Source organism: Podarcis muralis, chromosome 7 (genome assembly GCF_964188315.1).
Source record: "Podarcis muralis chromosome 7, rPodMur119.hap1.1, whole genome shotgun sequence".
NCBI classification, from domain to species: domain Eukaryota; kingdom Metazoa; phylum Chordata; class Lepidosauria; order Squamata; family Lacertidae; genus Podarcis; species Podarcis muralis.
The window spans coordinates 51,411,445-51,428,514 of record NC_135661.1 but is presented as its reverse complement, the minus strand read 5'-3'; the positions used below and the strand labels follow the sequence as shown (position 1 = coordinate 51,428,514).

At 43.9% G+C, this 17,070-nt stretch overlaps 1 protein-coding gene across 5 annotated transcripts in view; it reads right to left on the bottom strand.

Moving 5' to 3' along the window:
* CMIP (c-Maf inducing protein) overlaps positions 1–17,070 on the bottom strand; it is a 154,499-nt gene that overhangs the window by 18,450 nt on the left and 118,979 nt on the right. For all 5 annotated transcript variants that reach the window (XM_028739601.2, XM_028739600.2, XM_077931734.1 and 2 more), the window contains 6 exons: positions 14,053–14,094; positions 9,400–9,462; positions 8,134–8,214; positions 4,990–5,093; positions 4,324–4,428; positions 2,362–2,715 (listed from right to left, as the gene is read on the bottom strand). In XM_028739601.2, the coding sequence (XP_028595434.2) occupies positions 2,362–2,715; positions 4,324–4,428; positions 4,990–5,093; positions 8,134–8,214; positions 9,400–9,462; positions 14,053–14,094 (749 nt within the window). The remainder of the gene's footprint in view (positions 1–2,361; positions 2,716–4,323; positions 4,429–4,989; positions 5,094–8,133; positions 8,215–9,399; positions 9,463–14,052; positions 14,095–17,070) is intronic.

Genomic DNA, 17,070 nt, shown 5'->3' with positions numbered 1-17,070 from the left:
AACATGTTTTTGTATGTTTTTCCACTAACATACAACATAATCTTTGCACACATTACTTGGCTGGATAACTACATAGCAAAAGTTGGAGAAGTGCAAAGTTCAAAGGATGGCTGCGTTTCAGTTCAAGTACAAATTGGATTGATTCACCTATAAATACGAACTGGATTGAATTTTGCTCCCATTCCTATACCAGGCTTCAGTTTAAAAAGAAAGCCATTCCATCATGTGAACCACAGATCTCTGCAGTCAGTGGAGTTTAACTAAGCTCCTTATTAGAGACAGCATTAAGGCAAACTCGTAGAAAGAACATCACAATCCATTTAATTGTTCCTTGAAGGATCTGACTCAGCACTCTCAAGCGTGATACAGGCAACAGAGACAGTAAGATTCTTTGTGCAATACTAAGCAGACAGCATATTCTGGGAATAATTGCAATAATAAATTGTAATTATTCATACCAAATCATGGATGCAGGACCCACCTATGGCTTTTCGCTTTGTAAGCATTAGACACTCCTATCAGAGAATAATGTGAATTATTCTTTGCCTACTCTGCAAGGTAACCGCCTTGCACTTATAGTGCAATTCTATACATGTCTGCTCGAAAGTAAGTTATGCTGAGTTCAATGGAGTTAACTCCCAGGTATACATATAGAAGTGCAGCCTTGCAGCACAATCCTAGCCATGTCTGCTCAGAAATTAAGTCCCATTGAATACAATGAGGCTTCTTCCCAGTAGCGTTAGGACTGCGTGCAGCCTTCGTCATTCTGAAGCCGTGGTCATGAGGGATATCTAAAGATAATGCAGTAGCCTGAGATTTTTTGTCTTCCATTTATGGCTGCATCTCTTTTTCTTTCTTTTGAAAGTGGATACAGAGAATTGGTGGTGCCCAACTAAGTTCTACTTGGAGTAGATTCACTGAAATTAATGGACTTAAGTTAGTCATGACCATTGATTTCAGTGAGCCCACTCTGAGTAAGACTGATATATTTTCCTTCACTGATCAAACTGCTCCATCTGGTCCAGTGCTGTTGTCATTGACTGGCAGCTGCTCTCCAGGATTACAAACAGGGAGCCTTTCCATCTCAAAGGTAATAGGCAGGCCTATATAGCCAAAGCCAGCTTAAGTTTTATTATCCACTGACAATTCGCATACTCCACCTCTGATCTATATAGAACTAGTATCCCTCCTCTTGGATGCAGCTAGTGGCCACGTGCAAGAAAAGCCTGGAGGGTCCTCCACAGAGCAGGTGGTTTGACAAAATTTAGGAAATTGCTTTGTCTGAAAAACTTAACTCAACATAGAAGACTGGGGGATGGACAGTGAAAAATGGCACATTTGACATTCCATGCTTTCCTTTTCTTAGCTACGTGAACATAAATGCTGCCCTTCCCTGCCCTCTGGGCACCCAGTCTCTTTATGGAGGGTGTACACAAGGAGCTCTGAATCAGGCAGCTTTTTACTTTGGAACTCTTTGCGACGCTGTTGTAACTTGACAGTGCTGTTTATACTCCACACTTCTGTTGTAACTTTCAGGTTGTTTGAGTGTTTCCCAGCCCTACCTGGAGATGCTGGGGACTGGACCTGTGATATTCTCTAATGCAAATCAAATGCTCTACCACTGAGCCGTAACACTTCCTCTGTCTAGCCCAGTACTGTGTACTAGGATGAGGTCTCTGGCAGAGAGGTGTCTTTCCCATCACCTGATCCCTTTTTAAAAACTGGAGATGCTAGCAATTGAGTTTAGGACAACCTCCTCCTCCTTCATGCCATGCATGTGCTTTACCTCGGTCCAATGGCCCCTCACAGTGCCTTGAGCACTACTGGGATGAGGGAGAAAGAAGGGGGGGGAGCCACCCAAGATCAGCTGAGAGAGCTGTGGTGAATTATCGTACACGAGTTCCACCACACTCTGAAACCCCTGCACCTGTGCCTTCCGCTACACTGATCAAAGGAACATTCCATTTTCTTCTCTGGCTGGCCCCTTAGGAAGCCTGAGAGCAAACTTGTCGGGATCTAATCCTCAAATGGAAGAAGCGGAGGGGTGACTGGCAGGCAAGGAGCAACCCAGAAAATCAGGCAGTGACATCGCTATCTTGTAAAATATCCTCAGGGGTCAACGGGCAAACAGAAACTGGCCCTTTTCATCCGCTGGATGATATTTTTGGAGCTCCGCTGGCTGGGCCAGATGCCTGTTGCAGACATTAATGCCGGCATTAGATTTATTGCTCTGCTATTTACACATCTCACTGGATGCCTGCAGATGTGGAAGAGAAGAAGCCAGGCAGAAATGCACCCCACCGCCCACCCCCATCCGCACAGTTCAGAGAGGCAGCTTCAAAAGGCATGGAAACTACTCACAGCATCTTGAGTATTTCCACGTAGCAACCGAGGATGCGATCCGCCTGGGCGCTGAGCTCAATGCTCATGGTGCTACAGGTGGGGCTGACCATCAAGCAGTCTATCAGGTTGGGCTCACTGTCGTTGCCGACGTTGGCCGTCATCTTCTGGTTGGCTGTGTTGTTGCGCTCGACTTCCACGTGGATTTCGTTCGACGTGACGATGACTGACTTGAGGCGGGACTCAGTCAGTGTGGCCTCTTGGGACACCAAGTCAGGACTCGTGTGGAGCAGCCGGAGAGGCAAATTGGGCTTACGGTCACAGGGCTGCTGGCAGCCGTTACGAATTTCCTTCAGGCTTGGAGAATTGTCCCGGCTGTGTTTCAAAAACATAAATTTTTTCAAGTCTAAAAAAGAAGCCTTTACTAGCCAGGCACAACAGAAATTAGTAAGGAGGAGGGGTAGCCTAGCTGTGTTGTAACAGATCCCCAGCTTACATCTTGGCCCCTTGCAATTGCCACAGTTCTATTTATACCAGAGGAAAACAAACATCTCCCCAAAGAATTTACAGTATGGGCCATATTTTTCTGAAGGCCTGTGAACCCATTGCTAATGGGGAGGAATGTGGTTCTCTCTTCCAAATGACGCAAAAACTGTGATGAAATTCATACTCCAGTAGACAGCTGTCCAGCTTTGCTGGAGAGTTTACTTGAGGAAGGGGTAGAGTCTGGAGGCATCACCCCCAACACTCTCCCAGCCCAATGGAAAGCTAGAAAATCCTACGGCTCTTGCCACTGCTCCCTCAACATCCTTTTCGTGCCTCTGGTAATGGGGGGTGGGGAGGGAGGAAATGGTTCACTTGGGGATGATAGTGAACTTGGCCTGGGGCTTGTGTAAATATTAGCAAGCTTCCTACCCTCCTGAGTCAGACCACTGTTCCATCTACACTCAGAACCACCTACACTAATGGTTTTTCCAGGGGATTCACGCAGGCCATATTTGGTGATAAGAGGGACCCACTGTGCACCAAGTCTGTGCTCTACCACACAACTATGACTCTTTCCTACAGGAATCTGCCCTGGACTGCTGTTTGGACCTTCTGTGTGTGCTCAGTGGTTGGTGACACAAAGCAGACAATTCATGAATCTGGGACAGTACAGAAGCTATACTGTGGTTAACTGCCATCTGCTACCACTTCAGGTTCAAATGGGGAAGGCGTGTGATGGGATGCACCCAGGCTGCACTCACACTGCAGGGCTCAGTTGTGGAACATATGAAGGATAATTAAAGTTCCTCTGAGCATGTGTGGAGTCCCTTCCCACATACATACTTCAGAGTTAAGGTGAAGAGATTTCTGGGATACATGACATAGCTCTGAGGCAGGCCTCAACTCTGGGCCTCTTCATTTAAAAAACCCTGGGCTTGGAGGGTGGGACGGAAGAATGTCTTACTTAGACTAAGAGGTTGGAAGTACTCATGCAGTGCAGGCGTAAGGAACGTGGTGTTGACAGACCACAACTCCCATCATCCTTTATGACTGGCCTTGATGGCCAGGGTTGATGGGAATAGCAGTCCTGCATCATCTGGCACCATGTTGGCTACCCCTGATGCCGTGTAAATTCAAACACAATTTAAATTGAACTTCATATCTGAAATGCACAAAGAAAATGCTCTGGTATTTAGGGAAAGGCAGGATATCAATGTAATGAAATAAATAAGGTGCAGGAGCCAGAATATACAAAGATACATGCCTGGCATGTGAATCACAGACATGTGCTTCAAAGGCCACACAGTAAACATGGAAGTGGCAATCCTTTTTTTTCTCCAATTGCCACTGTGAGAAAGCTGGGCCATGAACCTTTCACAACTGGCAGTGTACCATATGAATTTTGTGATTACTCAGGCATCCAAAACCAAAGTACAAGTGAACTGTCAACCAAATGCCAAAGAGAAGACCTTCACTCCAGAGACCGCGATTACTAACCTGTTGATGAATTCTTCGTAGCACGAATAAATGGCAGCTAAACAGACGGCCACGAGATTTGGCAGGACCCTGGGGTGGGGGCACTGTCCGGTAGGGCCATGCATGCTGGAAAGACAACACAAAAGTAGCAGCATGAGGGCACAATCGCAAGGCAACAGTGCTGTAGTAAATCAGAAGTGGGGAACCTTTTCCCCCAAAGGCTGCATTCCGCCAGGGGTAATTTGCTGGGGGCTGCATGCTGGAGGGGGTGGAGTCAGAGCTACAAGCAGACAGGGCCATGTCCCAAGATGAGTAGAGCCAGAACCAAAAGTGAGAGGGGCCATCCCATTTTCCCATGTTTCTGCTATCCCACTTTAAATTTAAATTCTCTCTCCCTAGCCTCTCCTGCCATAAAGTCGCTTGCAGGTCGTGTTCCTGTAGCCTGAATCTATGGACACAAAATGCAGTGTAGGACTAGAATGTTGAGAAAGGGTTGCTCAGCATGTGCCCATGCACAACATTTTTTTTTCCGTGGGAGAGCAATGTTTGGCAGTAAAATAGAAGCAGCTCTGAAACTTACTACTGGCAACTCTAGTACTGCTACTGAGGAGATGAAGAAGAGAGAGGAGAATTAAAGGATTAACACCCTAGAAGGGCAGAGTTTTCGAGAGAGAACAAGCCACTGACCTGTGAATAAACTTCTTCACTACTTCCATGCCAGCATTCAGTTCGTTCAAGGCCAGAATGTACTCCTGAGTAAAAAGCCTCAACCTAGGGCACTTCCCAAAATCCTGCCCAAAACAGGAGAGAGAGAGCAAATAATGTCACAGAAGAATGGATGAAAGGCTTCATTCAAGCTGTGGATTTTAAGTGAGGAAATGTTCACCTGGACCTGTTTAACAATGTGAGGCAGCATTAGTCACCACTTATAACCCCCACTTTCATTCATACAAACATAAGAGGAGTGCAGCTGGTATCAGGCTAAAGGCCTATCTAGTCCAGCATCCTGTTCAAACATTGGCCAACCAGAAGCCTATGGGAAGCCCACAAGCAGGACCTGAATACAGCAGCACGCTCCCCACTTGTGAGTCCCAGCAAGTGGTATTCAGAGACATACGGCTTGCGAGAGTGTTGGTAGAACAGAGCCATCCAGATGGTCATTACATTTTCCATTCAAACAAGGCACAGATAACATTCTCCAGCCTATCTTTCTGCTTGCTGACTTCTGTCATCAAGCATTTCCCCCCATATTTATACGTACATGTAATTAATAAATTTATGGATTGGTCCCACCAACAGATCTCACAATAAAACTTATGCATCAGTTAATGCACAAAAAAATAAGATACCAAATAACCAAAACATAAACAGGTAGGGAAACATGATTCTGTTTGTTAAGATAAGATTTCTACTTGCAATCCTCAATGCTCTCAACAAGAAATTAGCTGCAGTCTCTGTAACCATCTCATCTGCACCAATATTGATTTTAGGAGGTTTAAATGCCTTTATAAAATTGTTTTTTAAATAGTTTCATAAACTGCTTTGGGAATCTCAGAGCTGAAAAGCAGTATATTACTACTGCGTGATGATCAACTAAATCATACTCAAGAGTAGACCAGCAGAAATTAACAGATTTCCGCTACTAAAATCTATTGCTTGTTACAGACCTGATTTTGTACTGAGAGCTTCTTCCAGGTGTTTTAAGTGTGGTGGGGTCAGCAGGGGACCAAGGGGTATGAGCACTGGGCGGGGGTGGGGGGCAGGGAGCTTGTCATCTGCTGTGATTTGACTCTCTATGTGGCCTCTGCCTGGCAAAACATTTTGCTCTTGTTTCTTCATGAAATTCCTCAGTCTGTTGTCATTCAGTGCCTGACTATAAAGCCTCCTGGTTTGACTGCAAACAGAAGTGCATGAGATCATAAAAGGAATCTAGATTTATGCTTCCACTTATAACACCATTAGAATAACAAATGCTCCTATGGTGTCACGTGTGGCGGTGGTCCAATCCCGTCACAACTAATAAGGCAGACTGCAACAGCTGAGGCAGGCCTGAGCGAAGAAAAAACATGGCCACTTGCACACAATAAATCCAGATTCTCATTATCTAGCCTGCACAGTTGATCTTCTAGCCTGTAGCTAAAGAGCAATTTTACACCCCCCCCCAAGCCATTGCCAATTGTCTGTTCCAACCTTCAACTTAATTGCTACTTAATTGAGATTTTTTAAAGGAATTGTTTCCCGCCACCCATTCTCTATCCTGTCTCCACCACCAAAACACCCAGGCTTGTAGGCCACAAAACCCCTGCCTTCCACGCATTTAAAAATATGTGAATGAAAAAATGAAATAAATCTGGTATCGCGCTGGATTCTTAACACACACGTTGTTGGAGATTCCTGGTGCCAAGTGAGAAATTGCAGGCAATCTGACACCAGTGGTGTGAGCCTTTCCACACTGCAGTGACCTGCAAACAGCTGCAAGATCAGTCGATGTGCACTTTTTTGAAAATGGAAAAAAGGGAGCGTCACTTACAAAGAAATTTGCTGCATAGCATAAGAAGGCAATAATTACATCCTGTGGCTTTGACAGCATTTATTCAGAGAAGGGCTTGTCATCCAGTTAAAAAATAGTCATCATATGTTGAGCAATCTATTGATTAAGTCTGTATATGAGCAAAAATAATTACAAACCTAAGAAGAGCCTGGCGGCTGGATCAGACCAAAGGCCTGTCTAGTCCAGCATCCTGTTCTCACAGTGGCCGCCCAGGTGCATCTGGGAAGCCAGCAAGCAAGGCCTGAGCACAACAGCACTCTGCCCAACTGCAGTTTCAAGCAACTGGTATTCAGAGGCCTGCTGCCTCCAATAGGGAGGTAGAACACAGCCATCAGGATTAGTAGCCACTGACAGCATAAAGACATTGAGTGGCTTAGTAGCACAAGGCAGTGTTTCATGTGGGAGGAAAGAAAGATAAGCACACTGCACATGTTATCACAAAGAGCCCTGCTGGGTCAGGCCATGAAAACATAAAAAGAACTCCCCTGGATCAGACCTTGGGACCAATCTAGTCCGATATCGTGTTTCTCGTAGTGGCCAACTAGATGCCCCTGAGCAGCCGACGAGCAGGACATGCAAGGGCACCAGCTCCCCCTGAAGCAAAAAGCGTCATTTCCTTTGTTTTTAGACAACACAAGCTTGTGCCGTAGAAGAAACACGAGTGCCAGAAGCTGCTTTTTAACAGGTCAGAGACGATTAGTCCATCTGACCAAGTACTGCCTACAGCAACAGGCAGTTGCAACTCAGGGTTCCCAGGCAGAAATCCTTCTGAACCTCCGCTACTGGATCCTTTTCACCAGGGATTCAAGGGATTGCACCTGGATCCTTCTGCATTCAGAGGATGCTCAGCCCCCCTTTTGTCTTAAAAGAAGCAGTCTCTCCAGTTTGCAAGAGAGAGGGAGGCCTCTTTTAAGTTGGTGCCTGCTGTTTGTAATGACTTGAACAGGAGAAAAAAACACCCCACAACTTTGGTTAAAAAATCTGCAGCCTGATTAAACAGGAACATCTTTGTAGCTGATTAGAAGTTTGGTGTTTGTTTGTTTGTATTTTAAAAAATGTGGAGATTGTTATTTCACTGTATCTGGGCTGGATTTGAAATGGTTTTTATATATGAAATGGATTTTGCAAATATAAGTATTTTGATTGTGTATGTTTGTATAGAATTTCGATCTTTTTTATTCTTGATGTTTTTATTGCTAAATCACTTTAAGAAATATTTTATAGGAACTAATCCATAAACGGAATAACATGAAATAAATAAAATAAGCAACTTAGCTCACCATATTGTGTTTGAGGATTCTTTGTACAACCGGAGTGAACACTTCTATGACCACCATGGATCGAGGGCGTTCTCTGCAATGCTGCATTAAGAAAGCACACAGACACATATATTTGAAAAAAGAGTTGAGAAGAGGCAATTTGATCTCTCACCAACGATTATACAAAGCCATCAAATAAATCAACAAAAGAAAATTAGGTGCTCCCAAATTGGTTTTTCACATTGTGGGTTACAAAAATGCACCAAAACTGTGTGAAGAATTCTAAAGAGATAGCTTACTGGGAACTCTAAAAATAAATTTTGACTATGGAAGATCTGAATCTTATGAAACAGGAGGGACAACCATGGTCGATACACATTGAACTGTCATTGGGCAATTTGCCCTTTGTAATACAAAAACAATACATGTATCAAGAACATAAGGAGAGCATAGCTGGCTCACACCAACAGTTTATTGTAACAACCCTGTGAGGCCAGTAGAGCTAAGATGGTATTTTCAACCTTGGAACCCCAAATGTTGCCCCATCATCCCCGGCCATTGGCTAAGCTGGTGTGGGGATGATGGGAATTGCAGCCCAACAACATCAGGAGACCCAAAGTTGAAGAACACTAGGTGAAAAGTCAGTGGCTGGCCCAAGGTCACCTACTGAGCTTTCTGGCTGAGTGTGATTCGAATCCTGGTTTCCCACTCTTAACCACTACATTGCTTTGTAGCTAGTTGTTACCCAGGGTCGCCAAATGCCAAACTCCTCCACCAAGTTGTCTGCATGTACCAGTGAACTTGGGGAGGGCCGGTTTCTCACTTTGCACTAGGCTTTGAAGAAAGGCAGAGACAGCACAAGCCTATCTTGCTACGTCTGAAATTTCCCATGTGTTCTGCCACTGGGCTATGGTCCACTTCCCGTTCCTGTATGTACAGGCTGTATTTAAAAATGTAATGGCTTTGCATTAAAATATCTGGAAAACGTTGCCAGAATTAAGGCCCCCAATACAATGGCTTCAATATGCACATGGAGCCTGGCAATATGTGGAGGAAACCACCCATTTATTTTAACAGCAGGGAAAGATCCATGGTTATATTGGTGGCACTAGAAAGGAGCATGCCCAAAGACTGAGGGTAGGAAAACTCCTGAATGCACAGAACGTAAAGTGTATATTCAAACCTCCCATGAAGGTTAAACCAGTTGAAGTCGGCAGCGTAGATGTGCACTGAGCATAGCAAAGTCTGGGGAATGTTTTAAAACACACACACACATTTCAGAAATACCTTGCAGAAAAATTCACACAAGTCAGGAGGTGGGTGGTTGTTTTCCAGCAAAGGTGCAAGTGCCTAAAAATAGAGATAGGACAGGATTATACATAAGATATTTGACTGTGTCAGGGACAGAAAGTTGCATTATTAATTTAAGTTAAAGGAAAAAATCCAATTTGAACTCATATTGGTATGCAATTCCTGTTTGCATATTACATGAATATATTCTGTAAAATAAGTAAGTTCTCATTTACCAATATCAATAAGTACATACAAATGTTGATTACTTATTATTTTTTCCATCATTCACACCAACATAATAAATTAGTCTTGACATTATTGCATAACCCCATAATTTACTTAATCATTCATTCATCGTTTGTGTGTAATCATCTTTCCAGTTTTCTTATAAAGTATCTATATGTAAAAGACGAAAACCATTTAAATAATAATTAAAGCAGCATCTGTCTAGTATTTATTTGCTTGCAACCCAAAACAGAAAAACAAATGTTAGGTACAGCGGTACAGGTACTGCGGTACAGCAAACACTGTACAAATTAAAACACTGTTAAGCCCCTAGACTCTGTCAAGCACAGAGGTAGCCATCACGCCCAGGGATGGCAGGGGCCTGGGGTTAGGGTTCCAGCACTGGGAGAAAAGAATCCAAGGAGGCAGATAATGTAGACTAAGACAATAGTCAGGATACTAGGGAAACACACTAAAGTAAGGGGGGCCCCACACTGCTTATTTAGTTTGCTGGTTTGCCAAGGATGCCAGAGCACCAGTTAGTGGAGTAGAGGTAAGATGCTTGAGGCTGGTTTCTGGAGGCTCTGGTTTGAACCCCCCCCCTTCTCCCCCCTTCTTGATGCCTTAGAAGCATCAACCTACTATAAAGTTTATAAAAGAAAGCAAACAACTAATAACAAAACCATGTGACAGGCTGGCAGTTAGGGTAGTTCTCCATAATGCCTAACCACATTTGGGGCAGCAAATTCATTTCTAACCTTTTGTGCTGCGAGGGCAAAAAAAGCTACCTTGCAAGTCATATTTGTGTCCCTGTCAGCAGGATGATGACACGTTTTCACACAACATTTCACAAATGTTACTATGGCAAGTCAGAATTCCTGCTAGTGGAACATACAGATGAAGCTGTAGTAAACTGGAAGCACATACAGGGATTTCCATCCCCTCTGCTTTCTAACTTTCACAAACTAACATTCAATAGAGGTGAGTAAGTAAGAAAATTTTCAGACTATTAACTTGATAAGACTTATTTTCAAAGGCTGCTCAAAGATGCTTCTTGCAAAGTCTGGGGGCCACATGCTGGTGGTGGGCGGGGCCAGAGGCAAAAGTGGGCAAAGCAAGAAATGCAATTTTTACCTTTATACAGTAGGCAAGTTTCTACACATGCTCTCACACACCCCTCTACACTACACCCAGGCAAGCAAAAGAGGCAATATCAGAGTTCAATGACTCCTTAAAGGTAAAAGGACTCCTGGCCATTAGGTCCAGCTCATCTCGCTTTATTGGCCGAGGGAGCCGGCGTACAGCTTCCTGGTCATGTGGCCAGCATGACTAAGCCGCTTCTGGCGAACCAGAGCCGCACACGGAAACGACGTTTGCAGGGACCAAGCAACAGGAGCTCACCCCGTCACGGGGATTTGAAGTGCTGACCTTCTGATCAGCAAGTCCTAGGCTCTGTGGTTTAACCCATTCAATGACTCCTTACAGCTAGGGAAAATCGGTGTACGAATCAGGGCCAGTGAGGGGTGCGGCCTGCAGAGAGTCCCAAGGGCCAGGCAGAGAGACCCGGAGGGCCACACTTGGCCCCTAGACCTGGCATTCCCCACCCTGCTGCAAAAAAGCTAAACTCTCCATATTTTGTGCAAGGGAGTCTCAGAGCTTTGCTGCTTTTTGTGGAATTACTCAGTCAAAACAAGATGTTTGCTGTACCTACACCCTGGGCCATCCTTTCTCTGCCCATCACTAGGCAACTCAATGTGGTTACATACAGTAAATATATTAAAGGTTTATAGCTGCTGTGGTGCATGTAATGACATTATGTCACTGCTGCCTTCATTGTAAATTACAGCGTTGCTGGAACAAAAGATTCTCAGTATCCGGGGAGGCCCTTGGGCCTTTCTATCCCTGAACTAAGGGATTCCTGGTATCAGTTTACAAAGTTGATCTCTTTAAGCACAACAGCTGGGACACTTTGTGTTAAATCTTTCAAACGCCAGAAGTTTGCACACATTTATTTACCTAACAGAATTTGTATACGGCTTAAGAGTAAATGAAATCTCTAAGCAGCTTACAAAGAACGTACAATATGCATCAAATTTGTCATTAAGAGTCACAAGTTAAAAACAAGTCTGCTTTTATATAATAATAATAATAATAATAATAATAATAATAATAATAATTTTTATTTATACCCCGCTCTCCCCAGCCAAGGCCGTGTATATATAAAAAAACCAGTAGCAGAAATAAAACCAACAAATTAAATACATACATTATAACCTAAAAATATGCGTTGACTTTACATGTCTGGGTAGGCTTGCCTAAACAAAAAAAAGTTTTTAGCAGGTGCTGAAAAGAGTACAGCAATGGTGCCTGCCTAATGTCAATGGGAGGGGAGTTCCAGAGGGCAGGAGGCGTGACAGTGAAGGATCAGTTCCTTACAAGTGCAGTAGCAACATTGTGTGGTACATTGTGAGTAGCACAAACAGAAGAGGTCAAGTGGGCACAAATGGGTAACGGAATCCTTCAGGCAAACTGGCCCCAGGTCGTTAAGGATTCTATATGCCAATAAGGAGGAGCAGATCTGAAGTTTGGGGGCTGCTCTTGGATTCAACCCTGTCACTGGAAGCTCAGGTGGTTAGGAGTGCCTTTTCCAGCTGTTCACACTTCATTCTGTTTTATTAATTATTCTACATTGCCTCCCCCTATGTTACCATATTATTGCCACCTGGAGAGGCCCATTTGCACTATGGCACAATAAAAGCAGAACAACACTCCAGGTACAACGTTTGTGGTATAAAAAGTTATAGGATTTTTGCAGGAAACAATGGGGCAAGCATCCTGAACCTCCATCCTGCTGCTGCTGAACTCCAAATCAGGACAGCAGAGAACATTTGCTCTTGTTTTTAAGTGGCCCACCCCACCCCCCAAAGGGCATTCTGACTATACTGCTGGCAGGTAATAACAGGGAGCACAAATTAACCTATTTGGGATCGAAAGGAAATGTTAACTGTGGCTTTGGAAACGGATTGCCATGACAACCACCCAGCTCAACTGGGCTCCCGAGTGGTGGCCAAGTGCAAAATTCACACCTGGCGACAGCTGTGCTCTGCTGTCGTGTTGCTTTTGCTGGAAGATTTGCCGAGACATGATATGATCAGGTGATAGCAACATCCTATATTGGATTACCGAGTAAATCTCTTGGAAATCGCCAGTGGCCGAAATTAAATTAGAATGAGGGGAGGCAATTTTCACCTCTCTAACAAATTGCTAGCATCATTAGGATCTATTTAGTTATTTATTTATTTTTAATGGCTCAATGGAGAGGACAAATACTTACTTTTCCTCTTATTTAACTAGCAAACCAGAAACATTTGGGATTAGATATTTATGCAGGAAACGGGTGAGGTCAGGAGTCAAAAATTGTGGATTTAGGTTTAGGCATGGGTCATGTTCACAATAGGAATGGAAGGAACTGTCAATGTCAGTTCTCTCAGCATCTCATTGTTCCAATCTTAAATTCAGTTCTCCACATTTTACAGCAAATTGCAAATTATTATTTTTTAAATCCTCATGAAAATTCACCAGCATTTTACTGCAATTTTCTCCCAGGGAACACACTTTTATATGCAGTTTTGCCTAATGTAAACATTTTTGCAAGGAATTCCCCCTAATATAATGCATTATGCACACACCTTCCCCTAAAGTTTGCACTTTTTGCAAACATTGTTTGCCTGTGGTATGGCCTAGTGAGAGTTCCGAGGGCCAGACAGAGAGACTTGGAGGGCCACATGAAGTTTCCCACTGCTTAGCTTAGGGCAGTGTAGCATCAGAATGAGGAGCAAAGAGGCCACAATCCCCTCTCTGAGAGCCCACACATTTGCTTGCTTGAGTCCAGCCATTGCTTGTCTTAATGTTACATGTGAGGATGCTTTCAATGCAGTGCTATTTTTAAGAAATGTATTACGTTTGCCCAATTGCAGCAGGTCAAGTCAGTAATAATGCAAAATCTGACAAAAAAAAACTGCTGAAAAAAGCCTGATGGAACAAACACAAATTAACTAGGCAAAGTGAACATCTCATATGTATTTATGATCTGTCCCCATACCTGCTGGAACCAACAGGTCCTGAAACAGTCAGGAGTGTGGCCTAGAGTAGAATTTATAACCATGGCTTCCACAAACGTAGACCCCCCCCCAAGTAATTTAGGAACTGCATTTTTGTTAGGATGTACATAAAAACTCTCATATGCTCATGAAACTAACATTCCAAATTTCTTTGTGGTAGTGAGGAGAAACCCTGAGAATGAAACCAGTTTTAGATCTATAGTAGAACAGTACAGAAAAATGAGCAGAAGAAAACAAGATGGGGAAAGGGTAAGCAAAACTAAATGAAGTTAACGACAAAAATATGTTACTCCATACTCACCACAATAATGTTTTCATGCTCTTGAGTGGTTAAGTTATTATTCTGAAAGGGGAAAACAAATGAGAAAATCAGCAAGCAAGCCTGCTTTGTTTTTGTTCTTTTTTAAATCTGGGTAGGCTTGCAAGTCCTTTCCCCTTAAGTGTCCTGTCTTGAAGAGTGGCCAATATGGCACAGTCTTAAAAAAGTGGCCTATCAGCCCCCATATGTTCTAGCACCCACCCCTTTGTCCTGCATAGAGTTCAAGACTGGACCTGAAGAGCATCCCATCCAAGCACAGGCCCCAGAGCAGGGGTTGGCAGATGGTACCACAGCAGCACCTGGGTGATTTGCAGTGGATCTGTAAGAGTTTCTAACTTCCAGTGATCAGTGACAACCAAAAAGACTGTTCATCCCACCCCCACTAATTTTGGGCTGCTGGGGTTAGGTGGTATCAATACTGGATTTTTGTGTGAAAGCAAAGACAGCGAGCTCAGCTTTGGTCCTGAATCTGTGGCCTGCAGGTGAAAATTTGCATGTGTATATGCAGGTCAACTTGGTCTTCATAACTGAATAATGTCTCCCATACCAAAGGTGTCTGTCCAAGTCAACAACCCACAATGAACATTTCTGGATAACTTATCCCCAGTCGAACCATGTAGCCAAGTACTGTTGGCTCTGACTGACAAAAGCTTTCCAGTTATTCAAAGTTAGTTCTACTCAGAATAGGCCCACTGAAACAAACAGGCATCACTAACTTAAGCCCATTAATTTCAATGGAACTATTCTGTGTACACAGCATAGTTACAACAGCGCTCTCGTAACTTTTCCCCGTACTATCCAAGATCTTTAACTGGGACTTTATGTCTAGGTTGAATGTGCTCCACCACTAAGCTCTGGCAGGAATAGGCAACATGCTCCCCGCCAGATGTTGTTGGACTCCAACTCCCGTCATCCCCGACCACTGGGTTCATTTTGGCTGGGACTGGTGGAAGCTGTAGTTCAGCAACAGCTGGAGGGCTGTTGGCTACCTCTGGGCTATGGCTTCTCCCCTTGCACATTTTCCTAAGTGGGAGAGGGAACACAGCTCAGCAGCAGAACCTGTGCTTTTAATGCAAAAGATCCTAGCTTCAACCCTTGGCAACGCTAGAGTTTATTCCCACAAGAAGCAGTGAAGGTCACCCACTTGGATGGAGTTAAGAGAGGATAAGATGAATTGAGGGAGGATAAGGCTATCAATGACTACTAGCTACTATAGCTATGTTCTGCCTCTGCTGTCGGAGGCAGTATGTCTCTGAATACCAGTTGCTAAGAATCACAAGTGGGATGAGTGCTCTTGTGCTCAGGTCAGCCTGAGCACCTGGTTGGCCACTGTGAGAACAGGAAGCTAGACCAGACGGGCCCTTCTTGAGTCCTTATTTCTATGGAAAAATGGGTCTTGAGTAAGATCTTGGGTAGCAGCTGACAGAAAAGGCCTCTGCCTAAGACCCTGGAGAGCCACTGCCAGTCCGAGTAGCCACTATTTATTTGTTTGGACATTTATATCTCACCTTCCAATGATAAAATCGTACTCAAGGCAGCTTGCAATAAATATATCACAACAAAATTAAAGGCAAACCTAGCAATAAAGCAAACTGCAGTAGCCCAGCATCATAAAATGCTGTCGTAAAAAAAGCAGCAAGCCGAAGCACTGAGCTAGATGGACCAAGAGTCTGACCTAGTATAAGGCAGCTTTTGGTATCTGACTACTCTGTGTGCATCTGCTCCCACACAGGAACATAGAAGATTGCCTTATACCATGTTATTGGGCATCTAGCGTAGTATTGTCAACACTGACTGGCAGCAGCTCTCCAGTGTTTCAGACAGAGGGCATTCCCAGCCCAACCTGGAGATTGCCAGGGATTGAACCTGGGGCCTTTTGCATGCAAGGCAGATGCTCTGCAGTTGAGCTGCAGATCTTGCTATATTTCTATTAACCAAGTTTGGTCTATAGTGGCACAAAACCCGCCTGCACATCTCACAGACAAGGTTCATACACAGAATGCTATCATGGTGCATGGCTGATAGTATGGGAGCAGGGCCTTTCTTGTGTCTCTCTGGAATCAGTTGGTCTAATGAGACCTGCTCCATCCTAACATTAACAATTTTTAGGAAAAGGTAGAAGTTTTACTTTGCTCAAACTCTGAACAGTTGCTTTTTTTAAAAAAAAAAAAAACAGCATTTTCCCTTACAGTATGGACAAGGTCTCATTTATTTCAAAAGGAAAGAGCCCGGCAATGAACCTCGTTTTAAAAGAGGACTGGTTCCTGGCATTTGCAGAACCTGAGATGCGAGGCAAAATGTACAGACACTACCTTTCTCATGTCTACTTCCCTCATTCAGTGTTTTAGTCCCTTGCCTGTTCCCCTGGAAAAAGTCCTATGGACACTCATTCTTCAAAGTGCTTCCCTTTAGCTGGAACATGCCCCATTTATCAGGGATGGGCAACTTTGGAGTTGTATTTGACTCTTACTCTGAGAATATCTATTGAAATGAATGAACTTAAGTTAGCCATGCCCATTAATTTCAGTGGGTCTACTCTGAGTAGGAGTATTACGGAATACCACCCACTGGCTCTGTGGCCACATGCAGCCCTCAGCTGAATCCCACGTGGCTCTTGTTTAATTTCAAAAGCCCTCTGTTTCTTTCCTGGTAGCCCACTAGATGAGGAAGGGGGGCAGAAGAGAGGGAGGATGGTCACACACATGCTTTGGCCATCAGCCTACATGTGGCCCCCAGAAGACCACCCTCAAGATAGTGTGTCCCTCAACAGTTGCCCTATATATTTTGTGCATCTGACTATGTGAGCTGCAGTCTACAAAAGCCTACAAGACAATCAATCTTTACATCGATGGTTCTTTGTTTTCTCACTATGACAGACTAATATGGTTTTTCCTCTGGAAGTTACACATTTTGAAGGAATTGCTGTTTATATTTATATAAATATAAACTGATTGCACATTTACCAGTTTTCTAGGTTTATTTGGAGCTTTGGCAGAGGAG